The sequence below is a fragment of the Pteronotus mesoamericanus genome, unplaced genomic scaffold (genome assembly GCF_021234165.1).
Source record: "Pteronotus mesoamericanus isolate MK-2021 breed Mesoamerican mustached bat unplaced genomic scaffold, CSHL_Meso_final contig_20, whole genome shotgun sequence".
Classification (NCBI taxonomy): Eukaryota; Metazoa; Chordata; class Mammalia; order Chiroptera; family Mormoopidae; genus Pteronotus; species Pteronotus mesoamericanus.
In genome coordinates this window covers 5,488,942-5,514,971 of record NW_026555085.1, presented here as the reverse complement: position 1 = coordinate 5,514,971, position 26,030 = coordinate 5,488,942, and the positions used below count along the sequence as shown (strand labels likewise).

At 51.9% G+C, this 26,030-nt stretch overlaps 1 protein-coding gene across 1 annotated transcript in view; it reads right to left on the bottom strand.

The window, feature by feature from the left end:
* Window positions 1-11,816: 11,816 nt before the first annotated feature.
* PPARD (peroxisome proliferator activated receptor delta) overlaps window positions 11,817-26,030 on the bottom strand; it is an 82,130-nt gene continuing 67,916 nt past the window's right edge. The window contains exons 4-8 of the mRNA XM_054569261.1: window positions 17,786-17,940; window positions 16,822-16,960; window positions 15,256-15,458; window positions 14,640-15,090; window positions 11,817-13,890 (exon numbers count right to left, since the gene is read on the bottom strand). Coding sequence (XP_054425236.1) covers window positions 13,643-13,890; window positions 14,640-15,090; window positions 15,256-15,458; window positions 16,822-16,960; window positions 17,786-17,940 — 1,196 coding nt within the window. The 3' untranslated portion in view covers window positions 11,817-13,642. The remainder of the gene's footprint in view (window positions 13,891-14,639; window positions 15,091-15,255; window positions 15,459-16,821; window positions 16,961-17,785; window positions 17,941-26,030) is intronic.

Below are 26,030 nucleotides of genomic sequence, written 5' to 3'. Positions count from 1 at the left end.
AGGCAAATTCGTAGGCAGACCGTAGATCAGTGGTAGCCAGTGGCTGGAAGTGGGGGTGGGGGTGGGTAGAGAATGACTACTAGTGTGTTTCTTTTGGGGGTGATAAAAATTTCTAAAATTAGAAAGCGGTAATGTTTGTACAACTCTGAATATACCATATTGTATGGAATTGAATGTTTTAAATTGGTGAATTTTTGGCTTGTGAATTATGTCTCAATAAAGCTGTTAAAAAAAGCCACATGTGAGACTTGTGTTTCTGTTAGGCAGTGCTGAATTACAGCAACAGTTTAAAAAATAACCACTAACACTTCTCTGTGCCAGGTGCTTGGTACTTTGCTAAACACATCACATATATGAACTCATCACACCCTCACACCACCCCGTGCAGTAGGTACTATTATCAGTGCCCTTTCATAGACGTGAAAACTGAGGCCCAGAGAGGTTAAGTGACTTGCCCAAGATCACACAGCTTTTAAATGATGGAGCTGGCATTTGAACCTATGTGGTTTGGCACCACAGGCACTGGGGTATTCTGCTTCTGGAACACAGAGAGCACCAGAGGGGAGGAAAATTTCTCTCTAGCTCGGAATCTTGAGGAGGGAGGGAGGGAGAGAGGTAGAGGGAAACATAAACCTTGCTCGGAGACAGAGCAGGAGCCCTGGTCTCAGATCCCACTTGTGCCCACCTGCTGTGCCCCTGCTGACTCACATGATGGTGACAGGAACTTCCAGGAACTGCCACCAAGCTCCTCATTCTGTCTGGCCAACCACTCCAGGCCAAGTTCCGTGCCCCAGCTGGCCCCAGCCCAACCGACAGCCACTGAGGGCAAGTAGGTAGGCTCGGAGCCCCATCGCGGCAGCCCCGGCAGGGGTCCTGGCAGAGTGACAAGTGGCTCCGAACGGCGGCGGCCCCACTGCTGGTGGCCAGGGGGCTCCGGGTGCCGATAGCTGTGTGGGGAAGAGAAGGTTGAGGAGGCAGGACTAGCCCCTCCAGGGCCTGGAGCTACCGCGGCCTGGAAGCTGGAGCTGAGAGGGGAGAAGAGGCTGGAGAGAGTTGCAGGGTCCACGAAGGGACGATTGCCCCTGTGACCCCAACCCACTCCCATTTGATAAGAAGAGGTGCTCACCTGCATTGATGTCCATGGAAGCAGAAGCCTCGCTGAAAGTATCTGCAGACTCGGGACACCTTCCTGTCTTGAGCTGAGTGGCAGTTCAACCCTCTGTGACAGGCCCCATGGGCAAAGGTCCTAAAAAATCATCTCAGTCAGTCGTATAGAGGCTGTGTGATATGAGGACACAGACTCTGGGGTTGGTCCTGTGTTCAAATCCTGGCCCCACTGCGTAACCCTGGGTGGGAAACTCACCCTTAAACATAAGGGTAAAAATGCCTCAGGGGTGTTGTGAGGGTTTTTGAAGATTTTGCACAATGCACATAGCAGATGCTCAGTAAATCACAGTGGTTATTAGTCCTTCCTCCAAGTGCTAGCCTTGTGGGTCCTAGAGTCAGAATTCTGGGTTCGAATGCTAGAACCAGAGCCAGCTCTGTGGGCATGGGCCTGTGCGGTCATGTGCTTTAATGCCATGCTGATGTCGTCTTGAAGTTATTAAGTTTTTGAAAAAGGGGCCCTGATTTCCATTTTGCACTGGGTCCCACAAATCATATAGCTGTTTCTGCCTGGTACTCCTTGGTAATGTGAGTCTGGACAAGGCATTCCGCCTTTCCAAGCCTCAGTGTCTTAATTTGTAAAATGAACATAATATTAGTACCTACTTCATGGGGTGATGTCAAAGTTAAATGAGACAATGCATGTAAAGTACCTGGCACATAGCAGCAAGCCCCCCATAAACATTAGCTGTTATCATCACTCTGCGGTATCATTGTCATCACCACCACCACCACCATCGTTGTTACTGGGGCTTTGGAAGGTCAGAGAAGGAGGTGGAAAATGGTGGGAGGAGGCCGAGTTGGGCAAATGTTCATTGAGAATCTACTACGGGTCCAGGCCTGAGCCAGAGCCCTGGGGCAGGTACAGGTACAGAGGACTGCTGCTCTTGTCACGTGCTTCCTTGCCTGGAGGGGGAATAAGCCCACAGGAGAAGTCACCAAGGCTTCAGGGACAGGGACAGAGGTCACAGACTGCCAGCCAATCCGAGGGCCTGCCGAGAGCGGCCGCACCATTCCGTGGACACTGTCTGAGAGTGAGGCCCTGGCGGAGAAGCAGGCGGAAGAAGGGAAAGATGGACGACAGGCACCGGAACTTGGTGAAGGTGCCAGACCGTTACCACACGGTCCTTTATTTACAACCACGTGCGGAGCCCCTGGATGGGGAATCTGCCTAGGAAGCTCCGCTGAGGTAAGAGGTCTCAGCAGAGAACCAAGAAACCAGGGCCAGGACTCGGGGAGGTTAGGGAGGTACTTACCTCAGACCTGAAACTTCAGGGGACACCAATAAAACTCAGTGATAAAAGAGAAATTACACTTTAGAGCAATTTTTCAAAAGATCAAAATTAGTGCAAAAAATATTCACAATGAACAGGAAATCAAACTTTTAAATAAAGACAGGATTCAACCTGCAGCAAGGGCACAAAGAACCAAGACAAAGGCAGGCATGCGAAGAACTCCAGCAGAAATCACCGGCGGGCAGGGTGGGGACCTGCTTCAGACAGGAAGGCCTTGGAGGAGGGGCTGGCAGTAATAATCACTATTTATTATAATAATCATTATCACATTATTGCATAATGATATATTTATAATAATAACAGTAATTACTATTGTTGTTTTTTTTATGGAAGCCTTTATGAGGGCCAGGGGTATAAAGTGCGATCTTCAAATAGTCATTTTTAATGATAGACCACTGTAATTTTTGGTATTTAATCCAGAGGAAATTCAAAGAACTGAGTGCCCCTGTTATATCGAATTGCCTTTCATTTCCATTCACTTGTTTGTGTGAACAACATTTTTCAGTGCTTCCATTTATAATAATTACAAATTGAAATTGATGTTGAACCCTGTCTTATTCTAGCAAAAAGTAGTATTTATTCATGGATGCATGAGCAACAGTTCCATCTATGTAGGAGAACATGTTCTAAAGAAAACTTTTTATTATTTAGTAATTAACTGCTAAAATATATAATATATTTAAACTGTTTTGATTACTACTAATACTTAAATCTAAAAATATATTAAATTTGTTTCAGGAATATTTTTCTAGCAGGAAGATACAATATTGTGATCAGTAAAAGACTACTGAGAGTAAAAATATGTATATTAGAATAAAATTCTATCGGGTAAGTAGAATAGAATAGGCATTCAAGGAGAAAAAAACAATTATGTAAAACTGTAAGAGCCTGTTTATATATTTTTAAGCAGATGACATTATATGTTAGATCTCTCTGGTACTTAGATGCCACTGGATACATGACAAGAGTAATGTATTTATTCAAATCCACCCTGCTCACCTGCCATTTCTGGTCAGCTGCCCACAGAGCAGCTGCCACTCACTGGCAGGGCCCAGGCAAGCAGCCTGAAACACCTCAGATGCAGGCCCTGCACAGGCGACAGCCGGCGCACCCCACGCTGCCCTGTCATGCCCTGCCAGGCTGGGGAAAATTGAGAAGCTCCCACAGGAAGACTGAGGGTGAGTTTCGTGGGCTGACCACTTTAATCGCATCCCTCATGCTGGCCAGTGTGGGTCAGTTGGTTGAGCGTTGTGCCCCCAAAGCAAAAGGTCACCTATTCAATTCCCGATCAGAACAAGTGCCTGGGTTGCAGCCCAGTCCCGAGACAGCGGATCCATGTTTCTCTCCCTCTCTTTCTCACTCCCTTCCCCTTTAAGAATAAATAAAATCTTTTATTAAAAAAAAAACAAAAAAAAAAACCCCAAAAAAACAGAGCCTTCAAAATCTTGCCTGAAGCGCCAGCCTTGGAGAAGAAAGGTTCAGAAATGGTGAAAAGCGTATAATTTAGTGATGTAATTTCTTTTTCAAAACATCTTTTTAAAATCTTTTGGGCTTTTCACGAAGATGGCGTGGAAAGCAAAGAAGGAAGCCCTGAAAGGCGTCCACAGCCCCAGGTGATCCGCACGGTCACCCACCCACCCATGGCTGAAGACACCGGGGCTCCAACGGCAGCCTAAATATCCTCGGAGGGCGCCCCCAGGAGAAACAAGCCTGACCACTGTGCCATCATGGAGTTCCCCCTGACCTCCAAGGCAGCCATGGAGAAGGCAGATGGCAACAATACACTTGTGTTCATGGTGGAGGTCTAGGCCAACAAGCACCAGATCAAACAGGCTGTGAAGAAGCTCTGTGACACTGATGTGGCCACTGTCAACACCCCGATCAGGTCTGATGGAGAGAAGGCGGCATATGCTCAACTGACTCGTGACTATGATGCTTTGGGTGTTGCCCACAACATGGTGATCATCTACACTGAATCCAGCTGGCTAATGCTAAATACTAAAATTTTACACTGTAAAAAAAATATATTGGAATTAAAATAAGAGTAATATATTCATTTCATTTTTAAATGGGAGCATTTATAATACATTAGAAATTATAACTTTTTACATTCAGATTAAAGACATTAGATAATTTGGAGTGTGGAGGGGATACATGGTTTTTCCAGTTTTAGGAGGTTTAGGGAAGATGCCTAAACTGTTATTTCTGATCCCAATTACAGTGTGGGGCGTAGATAGGAAGAGGCTGGGCTGGGGTGAGGACCGGTCAGTGGGTGACAGCCAAAGTCTGGGAGGGCTGGGAGGGCGGAAGGTGCGATGAGGGGTGAGGTGGAAATGAGAGTCACTGTGGAAAATGTGGGTGACTGCGAGAAGGGGAGCCCTTCATCCCCCGGGGAGGAGCCAGTAACCCTCAGAGGAAGGGTTACAGGCCTCCTGCCCCACCCCAGTTCACCAGTGAGAAGCCTCTGGGAGGGAAGATGTGCTGGGAAAGACTTGCTTTTTCCCGAAGACCACCACTGAGGCCGCCCCACCAGCTCCTTCACAAGCGGAGAGGTCCAGGGACAGAGCTCTCCGCACACATCCAGAGGGGCTCTCAGCCCATTAAATGAGGTTAAGGGCCTTGTGATCAAATCAATGTGAGAAACTCTTCCTTCTATAGTTTCTTAGAGCCACGTTGCAAATTACTTATTGTATATGAACACATTAAAGGCTCTGACAAGTTCTGCAAAGGAACCTATTTGATTTAACCCAGCATTACTTAAACTTGTTTTTGTTGTTGTTTGTTTAGGCCTTCTATCTACACACCCTTAACACACCAATAAAACACATTTTGTTTGGGGAAATATCAAATTAGTTAATTTAATCCTCAAAACAAGCCTTGTAAGTCAGGAGTCATTTTTTGTTTTCAAAATCGGAGGCTCAGAGAGGCAAAGGAACAGACCTGGCACCATAACCCAGGTGCCCCCACTTAGCCCCGTCATTCTCTAGTAACTAAGGTTGACTTGTCAGGGGTGAGGGCTGCTGGATTTGGGGAGTTTCTCAAGCTAAATTCTGAGGCCAAGGGTGGGGACAGAGGAGGCAGCAGCACAGAAGGCAGCAGAGGGGCTTGGTGGCTGGGGGGCTGAATCAGGACCAACTGTTGGGGCGAAGTGTGAGGTGGGAGAAGGGCAGGGACCGAGGAGGGTAGGGTTGGGGACAGAAAGCGGGGAGGTGGGGCCTACCAAATGAGCCCCCTGAGCAGGCCTTTTGAAACTTGAGGGCCGAAAGTTAGTCTAGGATGTCCACTTTCCTGGGCCTGCCCAAAGCTCAGGAAAGAACAAGTGTAAATCTCATTTAGTGAACATCTATGTTCTTTGCCTTTTTTTATTTCCCTCTAGTCACCTGGCTGCCTTTCTTCCACTCAAAGGAACCAGGAAAACCACTTCACACTGAGACCCTAAGATGTACAACTATCCTTCCCTTACCCAAACTTCAGTTCTCTCTGGGGAACCTATCTAGTCTAGCTGTTGGCAAAATGAATTCATGCTAAGGTGCACAGATCTGATGGAAGGCCTAGTGGGCTAGCACACCTGAAAAAATGATTTGCTAATGGTGTGATGTTCAAGCTGAAGTATCTCCATTCCAATATTTATGAACACCTGGCCCGGTGCTAAGTTCTGGGTCTACAATGTGACAAGGAAACCAGATCCCACCGGCAGGGAGCTGTGAGGTAGTTTGGGGCAGAGAAACCTTTGTTGGGTGAAAGAGAAAGCAGGCAAGTGGAAATCCCTGCCCTGAATGGTCAAACCCTGAGCTAGCCTCGACCCAGTGGTGTGGCCCTAGTATGCCCTTTACTCCCTCTGGCTTCAGTCTCCTCCTCTGGACCTTGAGGAAATGGGGGATGATTTCTAGACTCTTTCAGCGCTGGGGTGGAGAACAAGGAAGTCCCTCCCCTAAATTCACCACCAAATTCCCAAAGACTGGGCTTTCAATGGCCAGGCCAAACCCCAGAGAATTTTCCCCCCACCTTCCTGTGTCCCCCGAAACCCAGATCCCTACCTGAATGGCCACGGGGAGTGGGAGTGGGGTCTGCCCTCCCCACCATTGCCGCTGCGGCCCTCCCACCCGGCAGGATCCATCCCAGCTGCAGCCACTAGTGAGAATGAGGCAGGCCTCCTCTGGCGCACCTTTATCCCTCCCTCTCTGGGCAGGGCCAATGGGAGGAGGGGCTCTGTGGCCAGGCCCACCCATTCCCATGGCCCCGGGTCCTGCAGGAAGGAGAGATGGAGGATGAAGGCAGGGCTGCTGGGGACCAGGGAAGTTGGCGGGATGGGCATGAAGGCCTTCAGGGATCCCTTGGTGATTTCTGCAAGAAACCTGGGGTTAGTTTAAGGAATTTAAGGGTCCAAAAAGGCAGGGTGACTTGGGAGGGGCCCATGAGGATCACGGGCCTGGGAGGCCGGGAGGCTGGGAGGCCTAGGCTGGGGTCTGAGGGGAATTTATGAGTGAGGAGGCCAGAGGGGAGCTTCCCCCACCTCAGGGCAGTGGGAATCCCACATGTGGAGCTGAAGTTGATGGACCAGTCACAGGTTGGGCTGGGAGCCTTTGGAGCCTCCAGGAGATGGTGTGAGCCAGATGAAGACGACAGGGAGGCCTGTTCCGGACTGGCCATGTACTGGACAGACCCAAGAGGTTCTGGGGACCTGCTTCCAGGCCCAAGATGTTCTTTCTATAAAAAGTCACTGTGGCCTGGTCTGTGTTTGTCATTGAAGCCGACTCACTATCCTGATCACAAGAAGTGAGACTAGTGTTGATGACTCAGCATGGGGCCCCCATGAGAGCTGGCCAGGTCTCTCCAATGAGGAGGTTTCAGATTGGATGACAGCAAGTCCACCAACCCGAGCAGCGCTGCTGGGCAGTATAAATGCCTGGTGGATTCACAGCTGGCAGTGGGGAGAATGATGGGCCGGGCCCTCTGAGGACGGGGCGGTGGGGAACCCTTCCAGCTCTACTACTAGGCCCCTCTCTACTCTCATCTTACTCCTCCAAGGCTGCTGCTCTCTCCACTAGACTGCACTGGCCCATGGGGGAGGTGAATTGGGAGGGTTAAAAACCAGCAAATAAGAAGAATTTACTTAAAAATCAAAGGGGAGATTTAAAAGTTAAATTTAAACAACTCCCTATGTCTATCAGTAAATTAAGATGCTAGATTGGGGAACCAATAGTCTTCAACATATGATTTACTTCTTTTACTTTGGCTGGATCAAAATTATTAAAAAAAAATCATTTCATAGATGCTGCCAAGCTGCTCTCTGAGGAGACTATGCCAGCTTATACTCCCACTGCAGTAGGAGGGTGCCTGTTTCTGCATAGCCTGGCCGTACAACGCTATCAAACTTTGTAGTGTTTTATTTTTATTTTTGAAAGATTTTATGTTTGTATTTTTAGACAGAAGGGAAGGGAGGAGAAAGAGAGGGAGAGAAACATCAATGTGTGGTTGCCTCTTGCACACTCCCAACTGGGGACCTGGCCTACAACCCAGGCATGTGGCCTGACTGGGAATCGATTCAGTGACCCTTCGGTTCACAGGCCAGCACTCAATCCACTGAGCCACACCAGCCAGGCTAAACCTTGTACTGTTTAATTTGGTAAGTAACAACCTGTATCTCATAGTTTTAATATATATATTTCTCTTACTATGAGGTTAAGCATCTTTTCATATGTTTAAGTATTTCTTTTTGTGTTCTGTGCTTATTTTTCTATTGGGTTGTTAACCTTTTGCTCATTGATTTATATATTTAAAAAAATTAGCCTTTTTCCTGATTACGTGACAATTTTTTTTACATGGTTGATTTAAAATTTTTTATTTTTGTCCCCAGGAAATTTTTAAAATGTGTATATGGTAAAATTTTTGTTTTTAAAATTTTATAGAAATTAAAATACTTTGTTTCATGGGTACTGCATGAAACTTAGAAATTTGAGGGTATATAATAGATTTTTGAAAGGTCTATTCACTTCAAGATTATATAAATTTTTCCTCATGTGTTTTCTTCTTTTTTACATTTTATAAACATACCAAGTTTATCCATTTTCCAGTTGATGAACATTTTGGTTGTTCTCAAGTTTTTGCTATTGCTGGGATGAACATATATAAGAGGTGTAATTTGGTGGGTTTCACTCCCCTGTATTGTCTTGGGTTGGTTTCTCCAGGAAAATGATTGGGAGGTTTACCTGCAGGACCACTCACTTGGGAGTGCTCTTTGGAACAACACCTGCAAGGAACTGAAGGAAGCAGGATTGGGTAGCGGGAGAAGCTGCCCTGCAATGTAGTCATAAGAGATACTCAGCTCTGGGGGGCTGGCTGGGATGATTGTTCAAGGTGTCCCAAACTGGGGCAGAGAAGCTTGGCCTCATACCCCGAGGTTGGCTACAGGCTGCCCCTGAGAGGGTGCTGTGCTCATCCTGGGCAAGGCAGCTCCCTTTAGAAAGGCCAATTTCCTGTGAAAAACTCACCTGCGAGCTCAGCAGCCAACTCTCTCTCCCAGCAGCCATGGAAGTGAGTGCCTGGGCGGAACCGGAGGGCAGCCCACCGACTGCATCCACAGGCCCATTTTAACTTCAGCGATTTTGCTGAACTGTTTTTCAGGTTGTTTGTACCAACTTCTGCACTATATTAGAATTTGTATTACTATTCTTTCCGTTCCACATTTTCTACCTTGGTTTTCTTGTACTAATTCCCAGATAATTTCTCCAGGTTTTTCTTGGTGTACAAAAAAACGGTCTCTTTGGCTATTGGTTGTTGTTTAACTCATTTGAGTTTTCTTTTTACTGGAAGTCCCAGGTAGTTCTTTAAAAATATCTTTTTTTTTCCTTAAAAGCAAATTATTCCTTTCTTATGGTTTTGGTTTCTTTATATTTTTAAGAATATGAAACATCTCCTTTACTATAATCAATGGTTGGTTTTTTTTTTAAAGCCCCAGGGCTCTAATTTCACTGGTTGTTATGCTGTTTATTTTCATGCAGGCTTGTTTCTTCACATTTGTAATTTTGTAGGGGTTCTGTGCTGGCTGTACCTGAGGTCCAGAGAGGCTTTGTGTCTGCTTCTTAAAGCAGGCTGAGGAGTAGTCCACTCTTTCTTTTCTTGCTTTCTCCCTTCCTTCCTTTCTACTGTAAGATTTTATTTATTCATTTATTTATTTATTTTAGAGAGGGCAAGGGAGGGAGAAAGAGAGGGAGAGAAACATTTATGTGTGAGAGAAACATCAATTGGTTGCTTCTTGTACTGCCCCAAAAGGAACCCAACCCACAACCCAGGCATGTGCCCTGACTGGGAATTGAACTGGCGACCTTTTACTTTGCAGAACAACACACAACCAACTGAGCCGCACTGGTCAGGGCAGGCCCCCTTTCTTTTTCTTCCTCTCCCTCCCTTCGTTTCCTTCTTTCAGTCTTTTTTTTTTTTTTTTTGTACTTTTTTTCTTTATTTTTTAATAAGAGTTTTGTAAAATTAATGCAAAGAGTGTATCTTTTAATTCTCTTAAGGTTGTTTTCTTTTTAGTCTAAATATTTTATTTGTCCTCAATGTCATGAAAAAGAGACCAGGTGGCTACCTGTTGTCCCCAAGGTTTTGCCCATGGGTAGAAAGCAGAGCCCAAGGCCCTGGATCAATGCAGACCTGGCAAGGCCTCTTCCTAGCCGGGTGACCCAGGCCCACTCTGTACTCTGTCGTGCTGCCTCAGAGGGTTGTGGTGAGATTAGAGGTGATATATGCACAATGACTGGCACAAAATAGGCGCTCAGTATAGAATATCCCTTCGTGATGGTAATGACAGGTGCCAGGTAACAACAGAAAACTCGTACTGATCCTCAGCTTCCCTTCTCTGAACGGAGTCACTCTGTATCCTGTTTTGTCTCCAGCACTGGGAAGAGGACTGGCCTTGCACCACTGAGCCAAAGTCCTCAGTTATTTTTCTCCCACCTGAGGGTGTGGGAAAGGATAGGGAGGTGAGAAAAATAAACCAAGCAAACTAGAAGAGTCCATCATGAGCAAGGCTATCAACTTCAGAGATGCCCGTGTTCCGAGCATTCCTCTTCCTCTTCCCTGGGGACTGTCGCTCTCCTGGCTGAGATGAACCACGTGCACTTGACAGTTCGGATGGCCAGCCGGCCAGCAAACAGGAAAACAGGGAGGCGAGGGTCAGACGTGCCCGCCACCTTAGTCTGTGAGCCTCGCCGGCACAGGGATCGCCTCCCTCGGGCCCGTGTACATGCTTTGTGCTCGTTTGCTGGCTCTTGGCTCTCCCACTTGCTCCTCTACCACAGGGGCTGGGAGTCTGCAAACTACATTCGCTGGACTCCCTTAGCTGTTTGTTTGTTTTTTCCAGTGGGAGGTACTGGCAACAGACTGGAAGACAAGAAGAAGGGAGACACTGTCCCTCCACCCCAAGCTGATGGCACTTTTGGCAGGAGCAGCTGAGTTTGAGCTCCAGCCTTCTTGCTCACGCGGCGCAGTCCCAGGGGCAGCAGGGGCAGCAGCGGCAGTGGTGGCCACCGGCACCCTGGTAGCCTCGGATGCACAGCGAGCGTGAGCTCTGCTTCTAGCCAAGCCAGCAGGTGACTTTGAGCTGGGTTTCTGCAGTGTTGGAGGGCATTTTAGCCTCGGTGGCCTCTTGGTAACATTTTCCATCCAGCCCTGGTGGTGAGTGGCTTCCCACAGTCCTTTCAATATTTTTCTAACAATTCCCTGGAGTAAACTCCTCATCTTGAAATAGTTAGAGGTGGTTGTTTTCTGACTGGACAAGTACTGAAACATACTCTGAACTTGCCTCATGCTGCAGCTGAGCCTACTGGTTGCCAAGGGCTGGATTGCCTGGAGCCTCTGTGGAGACGGCACCCAGGAAGTAAAGGAGAAAACTGGGGTGTTGGCTAAGAAAGAAAACGCTGATCGCCTGTGGGGGTACAAAACTGACTGAATGACAGGCTTTGGGTTTGCAAGGCCCACATCCCACTGTAGGCCAGGGGGAGTTGCCTCTCTCAGGCCCCTCAGAGACCCTCGCCGCCAACCCTGCTTTGTGCCATGGCACCCACACCCTCATCAGCATGTCTTCCTGCGTTCACTCCCCCCAAATCCCCTCAAGGTAGGGGCGCATTTTCTCTATGCGCCACGACCCTTGCTGACTGACAAGTGCTGAGCAGAGGAGGGTAGGAGACAGGGAACCCCCACAAGCCAGAATCTGCCAGCACTCTGACGTCTCCTTTGCCCAGCTGTTTCCTCCTCTGTTCACTGGGCACGGGGGAGGGAAAGACAGGTCAGCCCCAGGGAAAAACACGCAGAGAACTGAGTCAGCCTAAGTCAACTCATAAATAGTTAATTCCCATTTATTTAAAGTTCCACCAGTCTGTGTACACTATTTATATTAAAAACACAGGAAATGGGGGCTCCTAGCAAAAATATACATTTCCATTTTGGAGACTGTTCAGACACTGAGAAGAGCTGTACTCTCAGCACTAAGGCGGGAGGGGACGGGGCAGGGGGTGGCACCCCTGGTCAGCCAAGGGTGGACCGGGAGAGGGAAGGGTCTTGCCGGCAGGGAGTGAGCCTGTGGCAGGAGGGCCACGTGCTGGGCTTGTCCTTTCTCTAGGGTGTTTCCTCCCAGAGGTGCAGTCAGACAGAAGGGTCCCGGGAAGCCTGGGCTCTAACCACAGGTCCTCAGAGACCGAGCCAGTCCCTCGCCGCTCCAGCCAGCTTCCTCCCTGAAAAGGCAGCCTAGCGGGCCTTCTACCCTCCTGCTCAGGCAGCACTGCAAGTGTGTGCCAGCCCCTCATCTGTGGCACTGAGGGCACCCAGGGAGGGGAGAGGAGGGGCAGGGTCCAGAGGACCCTGTCACCAGGGGCTGTGCAGGGAGAGTGCCAGGTGACTGGGTAGGCTGAACACAGGGAAGGGGAGGGTGGCAGAGCTGTTCGGACAGATGGTTGTCTCAGTCAACAGGCTGTTTGTCCCTGGCACCTTCCCCTGTGAACAGGTGCTCGGTGGACTCACCGGACACCGCTGCCCACCAGAGATGTGTCCCAGCCCCGGGGGCAGGGACACAGCTCCGCCTGCAGGCCCCTCTGGGCACACACCGCCTCAGCGAGGGGCAGGGCGGGGCCTGAGATAAAGTGAATTCAGTGCTGGTGCTGGAGTGACGGCCCCAGGGGCGCGTACGGGTATGCGTGGCAGCTGAGCTCCAGCCAGCGCCAGTGTCTCCCAGCCGGAGAGAGGAGCCGTCGCGGGTGAGGCCAGTCCTGGCCCTGGCGAGGGGGCGACAGCCGGCCGACAGGCAGGACGAGGCTGCTGCAGACTGGTGGGCGGGTGCGTGCTGATGGAGGGTCCCCCCCGACCCCCGGGCCTGCTCACTGCTTCCCCACCTGCAGGGAACCCACCTCCTTCCAGGCTGGGGGCTGGTCCCCCAGCGGCCAGCGCAGGGGCCATCACCAACACCGGCCCCTGCTGGGAAAAAAAGAACAGAAAGGGTGTTGGTGTGAGTGGGGCTGGGGTGCGTGGCTGGAGCGGGGCTCGAAGGGTTTGGGGGTGCCAGCCTCAGCCTTGGGAGGGCGGCGACAGTCTCAGGGAGGCATCCTGGCCTTCAGGGCTGGACCCAGGGACGAGGGGCCCCTGCTGCAGTCATCCCAGGTCCTGCTCAGCTTCCCCAGGAAGCTGGGCCCAGAGCTTAGTGTTCCTTGGGGTGGCCCAAGCGCTTGCTGTGAAGGCAGGAGCAGAACGAGGCCCCAGCCCCGCAGGAGACTGTCGGTGCAGAGGGCAGGCCCCGCTCCCTTTTGCGCCAGGGGCAGGGAGCAAAAGCAGAGGTCCCGTTCTATGCTGCTGGTGAAATAACAGACTGTCTCAGACAAAGAGAAAGAGCCACAAACATGGGGATGGGGAGAGAGAAGAGGGGGTGAGGGAGGAAGAAAAGGGAACCTACAGAAAGGATGAGAAAGAGCAAAGACATTAGAGAAGAAAGAGGAACTGAGAAAGCGGGAGAGGGGAAAAGGGAAAACAGGGAGTGGGGCGTGGGTGCGATCCCGCTCCTCCGGAGTCGGTGGCCCTGTGCTGAGCCCTCAGGGGCAGCCAACAGGCAAGTCCCATGGTGGCCCCCGTCCCAGTGCTGTCCACTTGCCCCTGGGTCTTGGCTCCTGGAGGCCTGCTGGGAGGCCTGGGTGTGCCCTTCAGTACATGTCCTTGTAGATCTCCTGGAGCAGGGGGTGCAACGAGGTCTCCGTCTCGGTCTTCTTGATCCGCTGCATCATCTGGGCGTGCTCGGTGACCAGCTGCCGCAGGTCAGCCATCTTCTGCAGCAGCTTGGGGAAGAGGTATTGGGCGTCGGGGTGGTTGGCGTGCAGGTGGAACTCGAGGGCACGCAGGATGGTGTCCTGGATGGCCTCCACCTGGGACACGTTCATGAGGCCTGGCCGGTCTGTGGGACACAGGCAGAGGTGTGGGAGGGAGCAGGCACGCTCAAGGGGGTCTCAGGAGGGCAGAGGAGCTCCCCTACCCCCACTCTGCATGGGGTCCAGGGACAGCAGGCCTCCTTGCTGTGACAGACCCTAGCCCTGTCCTGCCAGTGATTGCCTCACTGAGTCTCCTCATCCCCCCCGCCCCCACTCCCCGTTTTCCCGACTAGGTAGTACAGTATCATGGTTACAAGTCTCACTGCCTGATTTACATCCTGGTTGTACCGGACTAGTGAGGAGGCTCTGGGCAGGTCACTCACTCTCTGGGCTTGTTTCCTCCTCTGTAAACTGTGGGTAACAGAAGTACCTACGCATAGGGTGGTTGTGAGGATCAAATGAGTGATAAGCTAGAAAAGGAACTAGAACAGTGCCTGGTATGAAGTAAGCTCTAGGCCACTGTCTGCATGATTATTATGATTATTGTGTTGGAACTGAAAAATGTTGGTAAAATACAGAAAATTTCTCTACCACCAGAAATAGCCCCTATCACCACATGGGTACACATCCTTTCAGTCTTTTTTCTGTTTCATCTCCATCTACGTGAGACGGAGCTGGTCCCGATGTACAGTTGGTGCCTTCCACGTTCCACTGCCATCATCATGTAAGACACTTCCTCATGGTGTCTGAGCTCCAGCTTGGTGCCCGCAGGGAGGCCCAGCTCTCTGGGGAGCTGGCTGTGTTGGGCTGGCCTACCAGCCCCACCCTCACTCACCTCCACACAGAATGATGGCTGCGATGAAGAGAGCCAGGTCACTGTCGTCAAGTTCCAGGGCATTGAACTTGACAGCAAACTCGAACTTGGGCTCAATGATATCACTGAAGGGCTTGCGGAGGCTGCGCAGGAACTCACGGGTGACAAAACCAGTGCCGTTGGCCACCAGCAGCCCATCTTTGTTGACGATGGAGGCCAGCATGGCGAAGATGGCCTCATGCACACCATACTTGAGAAGAGTCACCTGGTCGTTGAGGAAGAGGTTGCCGAAGCTGGGGATGCTCTTGGCGAACTCAGTGAGCTCCCGCACAGTCTCCACTGTGGTGCACTGGCAGCGGTAGAAGACGTGCACGCTGATCTCCTTGTAGGGGGGCAGGCCATTCACCAGCTGCTTCCACACCAGGCCCTTCTCTGCCTGCCACAATGTCTCGATGTCGTGAATCACAAAGGGCTGAAAACCAGGCCCCATTAGAGGCCAGGCCTCGGGGACCCCTGCCCATGTGCCCCCCACATCCCCTGCCTATCCCATGAAGTTAGGGAGAGAGGAGGTCTGGTTCTCCTCCAGAGGAGTTAGGTAGGCGGCCACGGGACCCAGAGCCAGGGCAGTGACACTCACCGCCGTGTGGCTGGTCTTGCCAGTGAGGATGCCGCGGGCCTTCTTTTTGGTCATGTTGAAGTTTTTTAGGTAGGCGTTGTAGATGTGCTTGGAGAAGGCCTTCAGGTCAGCCACCTGTGGGTTGTGCTGACTTCCCTCACTCGCGGTCAGCCCTGCCACCAGCTTTCTCTTCTCAGCCTCTGGCATCCGGCCAAAGCGGATGGCTGCACGGGGAGCAGGAGAGACAGTCATCCAGGAATCCAGGCAGGGGCCAGCCCCTCTAATCTCATCCCTCTCTACAGGTGCACAGGCCAAAGATGGAAACTGTATTTTGAGCCCAGGGCCCTCAGAAGCTCTAGAGGCAGCAGGCAAGAATGCTGGGGAACCTCTCCAGAATGTAAGCTCTAGGGGTGCAGGGATTGTGTCTTCCAAGTGCAGGGCACACAAAGGCCCTAACTCAGAGTGGCTGCCCTGCACCGGCTGCGAGGGAGGCAGCGCAGCGTGGCAGGTAGGAAGACAGTCGCTGGCGTCAAAGGCCTGGGCCTGAGTTCTGGCTCAGGAGCTTACCCGCCAGCCCTGTGACCTCAGGCAGGCTGCTTTATCTTTTTTCATTAGAAAAATGGGGCTGACACTTAAATCTCAGTGGCTTATCAGAACAATTAAATAATTCACACTGTAAGCACTTTAAAAATTGCAGTCATTGTAAGGGAACAGGAACCAAATCTAGCTTCTCTCAGAAAAAAAAGTGAGAATTCGGTTGGCTCTGAGGTCTCCTGGGAAACCCCCTCACTTCAGCCTAGTAATGGGGCAGATGCAGACTGAGGGGAGGGATCAAACCCCTGACCTGCCAGGCACCATCACCTAAAAAAGCTGCAGGCAGAGCGCTCAGGTCCTGCCACCCTCCAAGATGCAAGGCAGTTAGGGTACCTGTGGGCGAAGATATTTAAACAAGAGGCTCTCCCTGTCCTCTGGGGGTCTGACCCAGAGGGGTAAAGAGGGGACAGGTGGGCTTCGCAAAATCCTTCTCTATGGGGTCTGAAGAGGAGACTCTGCAGGAGGCCCAGAGCACAGGGCCGGGCAGGCCGTCTCCCGGGAGCAGTTGGCCTCTAGGAAACTCCCACCTGGCTCCTGGCAGCTGACACATGTGATCACTTACTGGCTCCCACCTGCCCTCAATAACCAAGAAGGGCTAAGGGGATCCCAGGCCTTCGTGGTGGCCTTTCATACTGTGCCGGGCCATCCGAGACAGGCTCGAGGTTCTGGGAGTGGCATTCCACGAGCACGGGTGCTGGCGCCCATTCCCACTCCCCTGGGAACCAGAGAGGGTGAGTCTTGGGCACGGAGAGGCGGTGACTGCCCGGGCCTGGGACCCACAGTGGACGCTGGGCAGTCTCGGGGAGGCAGACCTCAGGCTGGGCTTGCGCTGGCTCCGAGACTCAGGGCCTGATCGGCAAGGTCAGCAGCCGACACCCAGCAGGGCCTACGGCATGCCAGGCACAGCTGAGGGCACCCCGCTTCTGGGCCCCCTGAAACTGGCTTCCGGCAGCATGGAGCCAGCAGCCTGAGCTCGCCCAGGTCGGCTCTCACCGTTGTGCGACATGCCCAGTGCCAGGCATTTCTGGAAGCGGCAGTATTGGCACTTATTGCGGTTCTTCTTCTGGATCTTGCAGCTCCGCTCACACTTCTCGTATTCCAGCTTCATGCGGATCGTCCGGCGGAAAAAGCCCTGAGGGGTGGTGCACAGGGGAGGAAAAGCCACAGGGGAGGGAAAGCTTGAGAATTCTGCTGCCCACCAAGTTGTACTGGGGGCCCAACTAGGCGTGCAGATGTAGAAATTCCTGAACTTTGGAAGTATTAGTGGGGGAATTTTTTTGGAAGGGAGTATGAAAAGGGAGGTAATAAACAGCTACTGATATATCTATGTTCGTCAGGAATAATATCTCGTAGTTTTTTTTGGAATAATTAAAATAATATACCATACTTACTTTAAATGCTTCTTTGTTAATTTGGTAACAAAACTGTATCATGACTAATTTGATTTATTCCTAAATATATCTGGTTCTATGTATTTTCTAGGTTTAATAAAATAATGTGAAAATATGATGGGTGAGCAGTTAGAAGGATGAACCCAAATGCACCACTGAAGAAAATAAATGTAATGATTCCCCCTGCCCCTAAGAGCTCCCTTCAGGTGGTGAGGCGCAGACCCCCATGATCTCAGGAAGATGTCTCAGCCCAAGTCCCTGGTTCGGTCCACCTGTCTTTCCCAGCCAGGTCCCCAGCGGGGGGCACACAGCCCAGGGGACCCAGGTAAGTGGCTGGGTCGGTGCTGTAGGTGCCCAGCAGGGCAGCCCTGACACGGGATCCCCCCTCCAGCAGGACGCAGAGCTGAGGCTTGGAATGGGCCCCAGACCCTGGCTGTCACCCAGGCAGGAATTCCAGTGGGTATTATCAGGGACCTGCCCCCTCGACAGGGAAAGCCTTTTTGGCAGGTTAACTTACCCTGTGGCCACAGCCCTGACAGCCAGCCAGCACCCCCTGCTGCCCGTACCTTGCACCCCTCGCAGGCGTGAACGCCGTAGTGGAAGCCCGATGCCTTGTCCCCGCAGACGCGGCACTCCATGCTGAGGCTGCTGCACGGAGCCCCGTCACAGCCCATCTGCAGCTGGTCCAGCAGTGAGGGTGGGGAGGAGCTCCGGGAGAGGTCTGCGGGCACAGTGTGGGGCCACCTCACATTCTGCTGGCTGGGCCCACGTTCCTCCCTCTCACAGCCTTCGGCTCACCCAGGAGCTCTGTGGCTATGGAAGCCAACCTTTCTGAGGATCAGCTTCTTCATCTAGAATGTGGGGTTAAAGACAGCTTCTCTGGGAGGGCAGCGAAGTTTCCCAAGCATTCCCCCAGACCCAACCACAGCAGGTGTTCCAGAAACGGCAGCTACTACTGTCTGGGGTAAGTCAGGGCCTTCCTGGGTCGACCTCACCCTTGGGGAGGAGGGCAAGCGGGAGGAAGCAGACAGAATCCCTTTAGATTGTCCCTAAGAAGTGGCCCTCATGGGGTTGTGCAGAATCTGTTTTGTGAAGACAGCAGAGTGCAGACTTCTGCCCGACCCCCGCTCCATCTGGGAAATCTGATTCTGGCATGGACTCCAGAGACACTGGCAGGGGTGTCCCACCAAGGCCCAGGGTGGCTGTGAATGTGGCCCAACACAAAACTAAATTTACCTAAAACATGATGAGATTTTTTTGTGGTTACACACTGCAATGTAGTTAACATGTGGCCCAAGACGCCAAAAGGTTGGATACCCTGGCAAGGATCTCCCAAGAAGCTCAAATTCATTCCCACAAAACTTGCTCACATGGAAAGTGCGAAGGTATCAGTCACGCTGACTGGACAGCACACTAAATTTCCACAAGTGTTTTTCAATTAAATGTACAGAAGTTTGAGCCAGGTGTTAAGTGTCAGCAAGGAAGGCAGCTGGTCATGGCAATGACTTCAGGGTATACATACCGTCATATGACTTAGTGAGAAGTGCTGGCACTCTCTTCTGAATCTCTGCCTTGGACACTCAGAAGTGAGCCCCCCCTTGGAAAGGGGACCTGCACTGAGCCCCCGTCTCCTGACCCCCAGCCCAGTGGTGCATGACCCACATGCTACCGTCCTGCCTCTGCCATGCTTGCCTGCCCATCTGCTGTTCTCTGCTCTCTTCCCTGATGACCAAGCAACCTCCGTGGGGGCAGGGTCCAAACCCCAAACCAGAGAATCGGTGGCTTAGAGCAGAGAGCTCTAAGGAAGACCCAAGCCACGGCAATAAGCCCAGACTTAACATTTTCTACTCTGCAAAAGAGCCAATTTTCGCCACCATGGAGTAACCTCCAAAGTACAGTCCACTTCTCCTGTATCTCCCTCCCTCCCCTCTCCTCCCCCGGGACCCCAGGGGTGATGGGAGGAAAGCCTCCCGTCTCTGCCAGGCCCCATGCTGGACGCAGAAGGGGAGCACGGGCACCAGACCACAGCAGAGGACCAGGCGGGTAACACATGTCCCTGGTTCCTAAAATGGCCTGCCCTGTGCCAAAGACTTAGTTCCCAAACTCCAGTCATTCTAAGGGGTGTACTCCGCTCCCCACCCAAGCCCAGAGACGGGGGAAGGGGAGAGCGGGCTCCCTCCATCTCCTGGAGGAGACTGCAGCTAGGGAGGGTGAGGCTGCTTTGGACTGCTCAGTAGCCTTTTTTAAAAAAAGGATTTTATTTATTTAGAGAGACAGGAAGGGAGGGATAAGGAGAGGGAAAGACACATCAATTGGTTGCCTCTCACACACCCCCAACTGGGGACCTGGCTGGCAACCCGGGTATGTGCCCTGACCAGAAATCGAACCCACGACCTTTCAGTTTGCGGGACGATGATCAGTCCATTGAGCCACTCCGGTCAGGGCTGCTCAGTAGCCTTTGACACCACTTGACAGCTTGTGTGTTTACGCAGCACTGGGGCTCCCCCAGCAGAACGTAAAGGCCACAGGGACACCCGGTGACTGTGGAATAAATGGTCCTCAAGCTGCCACGGCGTCCCGGCCCCGGCAGCACCTGACTGGAGGAAGCACTGCCACTCCTGGAGGCATTAAACTGGGGCAGTGGAAGTCACATTCCCAGGGACTGCTGGGGGAAGATGGGGTAACACAGACACCGGCGCAGACGCTGGCTGAGAGGGTATCTGGCACGTCCTCCTCCGGTCCGTGCGCACAGGCACTCTGTGGCACTTCTTGTGAGCATCAGTGTTGTTTCTGTGGCTTGCCCGTCTGCCTCCTCTGCTAGGCTCAGAATGCCTCCAGTCACACTCCCTTTAGATCTCCTGGCCCCTTCCACAGGGACCAGTCACCTCAAAGTGTCCCCCTCTTTGGATACTTCCTCGTTCTTCCTCCTGGCCCTGGGGGCTCAGCAGGTTTCAGTCATTTGGTTGCTACTGATGCTACATGTAGCAATGCCACCCTCTCTTTTCATTCAACAGACATTTGATGAACACCTGCTTCTGCAGGGCAGGACCCGGACCCTGCCCTCAATTAGCTGAGGTAAGAAAACTACAGCACAAGGCAGCGCGTGGCCACGCCGGCCGAGGGGTAGGTGGAGTGCTGCAGGGCTGCGGGGGGGCCGCCGCCCGGGCGCGGGGTGGTCAGGGAAGGTGACTGCTCCCCTCTCTGGCTCAAGGGTGAGTGCTCTGGGTGACCTCCACGCCGGCTTCCAGGTGCTCAGAGACAACAGGCATGGATGAGGGGAAGAATGCAGTTCAGGAGCCACACAGCCCAACTTCAATCAGGGTCCTGTGCTTAAAACCCAGCTCTGCCCTCTGGGTCTCAGTTTCCTCCTCTGTCCAAGGGAGATGGCAATGGTACCTGTCTCAGTCACCTCACCGTGAGACACAGGAGTTAATAAAGAGAAAGCTCTTGGAACTTGGAAGTGCTGTGTAAATTATCAGCTTACAAGGGGAAACCCCCCCAAAACCCCAGAATTTATTTATAAAAAATTGTGTATCCTTAAATGTTTAAACTTCAGTCACCTTCAAAGTACTCTCCATTTGATGCAACACACCTACCGAGAAGTTCTTTCCCCTGCTTGAAACAGTTTTTGAACTCATCCATTTTGATACCTTTTAGTACTTCTGCCGTATCTTGTCTCACCTCTTCCACATCAGCAAAACGCCTCTTTTTGAGGACTTCTTTCTTCCAGGGAAACAACAACAACAAAGTCGCTTGCAGTGAGATTGGGTGAATAGGGAGGGTGGGGCATGGGGGTCGTGCCATTTTTGGTCTAAAACTGCTGAACACTCAGCACGGTGTGGGTGGGTGCACTCATAAATCATGAAATGGGCAAATGCACTGAGTCTCTTCAGAAAGAATTCACTGAAGCCAAACACAGCCTCTCACAACAATGTCAGCTGGCGCAACGATACAGATGGGTTTCTGGAACACTCACTTAGCAGGGGAAGCCTGCACTGTAAAGGGGCCCACGCCCCAGAGGGTGAATCTGGGAAGTTTTGGCCTACCTCGTAAGTTCAGGTGATGCTCCCTAGGAAGCTGCAATCCTGCAGCTTCGCAGCAGCGGGCCCCACACAGCCGGGGCCCGTGCCCCTTCTCTTCCTTCTGGTTAGAAGGACCGTGCCTTTCCCCCCACAGCTTCACAGAAACCCAAGGGCTGTGTGGGTGTGTGTGCTGGGGATGTCTCTCTGCTTATGAGGCCTGGCCTGGGGCGCCCCCGGAATGAGACTAGCCTCCTCTCCTGCCATCTGGCCGGCTGCTGGCCCATGGCTCAGGGGTGTCAGGACTACCCCAAACCCTGGAAGCAGCCAGAATGCCCAAGCCCTACTAGGCACTGAGTCAGCCGGAGCTCTGGATGGTGAGGAGAGACTCAGGGCGGGAGTCCCACAGGGGTCCCAGTCAGTGGGGGCCCCGGGAGGTGTCCCGCCCCAGGGTGGTGTATAGGAGCGGGGTGGTGTACAGGAGCAGGCTGCCGAATTTGAAAGCAGCCAGAGAGGCCTACCAGTCTCAGGGTGTAAGTGCAGCCCCTGCCTATTTGAGGGGAATAAGAAAACACTAATAACTGATACACAAGGCAGAGAGAGGCAGAGGAGGTGAGGTGCTGGGTTGAGAAGTGTGTATATATCTCACAGGGATAGCTTTTGTTGCGGGGTGTGTACTGGGGATACTGAAGTGGGGGTAGCTTGGGTGAGTTTTCCAAAGATAAAAGTTCTGTTTCTTCCTGATTGACCACCTGGCTTAAGGGTTTATCACTGTCACATCCTACCTGAAAGTAACGCTGGCAGGGTGGCCCCCATTCTAGGGCCCAGGTTCTGAAGGTCCCATTACTGCCCGTGAGCTCTTCCCTACCCCGACAGCCGTCAGGCGGGCACTAAGCCCTGCCTCTGAACTTCCACTCCGGCCACACCCTGCCTGACACCCCCTGCAATCTCTCCTACCTTTACTGCCCCCAGGAGGGGAGGAGAAAGGACCAGCATTTATGGTGTCCCCACTTAATGCCAAGCATGTTAGTGTCTGGATTCCTGTTAGTATCATTTCATATCACTTTTGAAGAAGAGTAAGTGCACCATGTAAAAATGAGGAAACTGAAGTTCAGTGTGGTTAAGGGACCCGCCCAAGGTCACTTGCCTATACATGGTGGGACTGGAACTTGAATCTAAACCTGACTTCCCTGCAAAGGCTGTGTCTGCACCAAACGCATCTCTTTTAGTGCATGCTTGCTATGTGCTAAGCACTCCACTGGGCACTTTACATCATTAATCTTGTGAACCTCAAAACAGCCCTTCCAGCAGGTTGTCTTACCTGCATTTTATAGGAGAGAAAAGAGAGGCTCAGGAGGCTAAGAACATGCTGACAGTGGAGTGGCTCTGATGGTTAATTTTATGTGTCATCTTGGCCAGGCCATGGTACCCATGGTACCCAGTTTTTTGTCAAACGCCAGTACAGATGTTGCTGTGAAGGTATTTTTTAGATGTGATTAACATTTAAATCATTACTCTCCATCATGTAGGCCTCCTGAGGGAAGAAGGAATTCTGTCTTTGGATTGCATTTGGACTTGAGCTTCAACATCAACTTCCCTGGATGTCCAGCCTGCTGGCCTGTCCTACAGGATCGCAACTTGCCAGCCCTCACAAATGCCTGAGCCAATTCCTCAAAAATAAATCTCCTGATTTCTCTCTCTCTCTCTATTTATGTATATACACACACGTCATATTAGTTCTGTTTCTCCAGAGAACTTCAATACAGTGGCAAAATGAGATTTATACAACCCTTGGGGCTGAGGTTTTACCCACCGCACTCTACAACATCCCATACATATAAACATGTGTTCATTACTACTAATCAATAATTTGTGATTATGATAAACAAGACACGTCACTGCTGAGGATGACACTATGCCATTATTCATTGCTTGGACTCAGCATAAACACCAGGCTCCTCACCCAGAGAGTGAACTATCTTTGATTACAAGTTCAGCAAATAGACACTGTTGACCTTACTGATGTCATTATGTGTGGCTGGGAGTGTTCCAGCCTATCTAGTCTCTGTCGCTAGAGGAACGCTGCTGTCAGAGCTCTGACAGGGGCCAGGAGGGGAGAGCCTTGTCTATTTACTTTGCTGGCAGAACCCACATGTAAACAGCTTCTGAAGCCAGGCCCAATTCTGCAGGCCTCTGGGCTGGGTTACTGAGCAGCCTCCTTACTTCAGTTGTCCTGTTTGCCTGGACTGTGGGCTCTTCAGGGCAGCTGCCCAGCTTTGTCCTCCACTGAATGGCTGTCCCAATACCCACCAAGCATTTGCTGAGTGAGAGGAGCTGCCAAGGCCAAGGGGAAGGACACTTCATCTTCCTTAGCCCCACACTAAGACCCCCGACCTTTTTCTCAGTGTGACTGGGATGTTCATCACTGAAGCAGGTGGGGATGAAGACAGAAGTAGGCTGCGAGCACCAGCTCCAGCTGCCCCTGCCCCCCTCTTCCCTTATCCGGTTGGGGGACCCTGGGCATATGAGTCTCCCAGATGCTGAGTGCTAACGAGGGCTGTCCTGCTCGCCTCCTGTGGGTGAGGAGGAGGGGTCTGGCAGCTGTGGAGCTGGGTACAGAGATGCGGGTCAGTGCGGAACCTCTGGAGCATCAAAAGGGACGCAAACTGTGTAGCCTTCCTGCTGTTTCAGGCTCAAGTTGCACCCTCCTCACGGGTCTCCGAGGGGACTCCAGAGGTCAAAGTCACAGATTAACAGGATGAGGCAGGGAACCAGCAGGTGCTCAGACCTGTGGTGTGTCAGAGAGCACAATTTACTTCTCACCTGGCTGGCCCTTGAGGTGGGCAGGACATAGCCTCTAACGGCGAAGAGACTGTGGCATGGTGAGGGTCGCAGCTCACACAGCCATCCTGGGACACCTGCCCTGGTGTGTGTGGTCCCAAGCACAGACAGGATGAGGTGCTGTCTCCAGCACTCCTCACCTGCTGGGCTTTTTTTATTTTTAACCTTTTAAATAAAGCAATGTAATTGCTTTTTAAAATATGGGAGTATTCCAGGCTTGTTGGGAAAAATACATAAGGGCGTGCAGCACCTTATGACAGACCCTCTCCACCATGACCCCCTCCTCCGAGTCAGCCCCACTGCCCTCCGTGTCTACTCTTCCAGTGCCTTCTTGGAGGATACATAAGGACTTTGAAACGGCGGGATCGCGAATTTGTCAGGAACTTATTTCCCTGTCAGCACATACAGGCCTGCCTATCTTTTTTAATGACCAGAGCATTCCACAGTATGGCTCTACCACAGTTTATGTAAGAAGTCTCCACAGATGGGCACTTTCCATTTTTTTGCTTTTCGGATAGTGCTGCAGTAAACACGTGTGGACAGTGAGCGAGTGTTTGTAGGGGACACACTCCTGGGAGAAGGCTGCAGGGCCCACGGAACGCCCCGGAAGTGTGGGCTGCTGACAGACTGCCCACTCCCACAGCGGCTGGAGGCCATGTCCTCACGCTCTGGCCAGCACCGCCCTCCCTGCCAACCTCATCTGAAGACACCTCCTTTGATCGATGAGTAGACCGAAAAACGTTTCATGTTTTCTAGCCATCTCCATTTGCCCTACCGAGAACTGTCTGTTTCTATCTTTCTGTTGGGTGGTTTGTCTTGTAGACTTTGTGGGAAGTTTTTATATACTGTGGCTTTAACATGCAGTGATTATGTCAACCCCTCCTTTTTAAATTACTGAACAAGGAAGTCTTTCTATCACCACTTCATGATATATTGATAAACAGAATCTATCAAACATGGGGTGGCTGGGCAAATTCTTCCCCAGACATCTCCCTGCGTGCCCTAAACCCACCGCTAAACCCCCCCAGATGCCATCACTGAGCCCACCGAGCCCCGCCTGGGCACCTAGGCGCCACCCTCTGGCCTGCATGTGAACTGCAGCATTACTTGGGGAGGTGGGCCCCACAAGGGTATGTAGGAAATCCCAGGACAGGACATTAGTCTTCAGGCAACTATGTGCCTGGGCCCAGATGCGGGGACAGGGTGGTCCAGGGCAGGCCGCAAGGCCACAAACCCCGTGCCCTCTCCCCCCTTTTCACTGTCTCTTGATGTCCTCAGTGACATCACTTGCTGATTCTTAGCCCCCAGGGTCTTTCCTCTGCATCCTGATCCTCCTCACCTGGGTCAAGTTCAGAACAGGAGGTGTTATTAGCGATGAGTGACTTGATCTCTTCTGGCTGGGTCTCCAAAGCCGTCCCAGCCACCAGCCAACCCACAATGGGGAGGTTGCCCTAGGGGATGGGGGAATACCTTCTCTTGGCCCTGAAATCACATAAACCTACTTTGGTCACTCTGGGGTGTCTGGGTGGGGTCAGAGGGCCTGGGTGATGGCTGTCCCCTCTCCCTACCCCACCATGTGCCCTGAAGAAGAAGAGACTCTGCAAAACCCCAGGGCTTGCTTTGCAGGGTCAAAGCAGCGTGGCTCAAGGATTCGGGGCTCTGTTAGGTGCTGGCCCGGAAAGGAGCCTGTGCTACCTCAACAGCATCCCGCCCACTCTCCCCGTCTTAACTCTGACAACAGCCGCCTCCTTCTCCCTACGCAGGCACAGGGGGCCAGAGCCCGTCCTTATGCGACAGGCCTACTCCTCTGCCTGGACTCAGCACCTGTAGCCAGGATCTCCATCAGCTGAAGCCAGTAGCCAGCTCAGGACGTCCCCCCGGCAGTATATCCTGACTCCGAGTTCCCCGAGGGAGGGAGCAAGGATCAGCTGGATGTGACGGCACTCAGGTA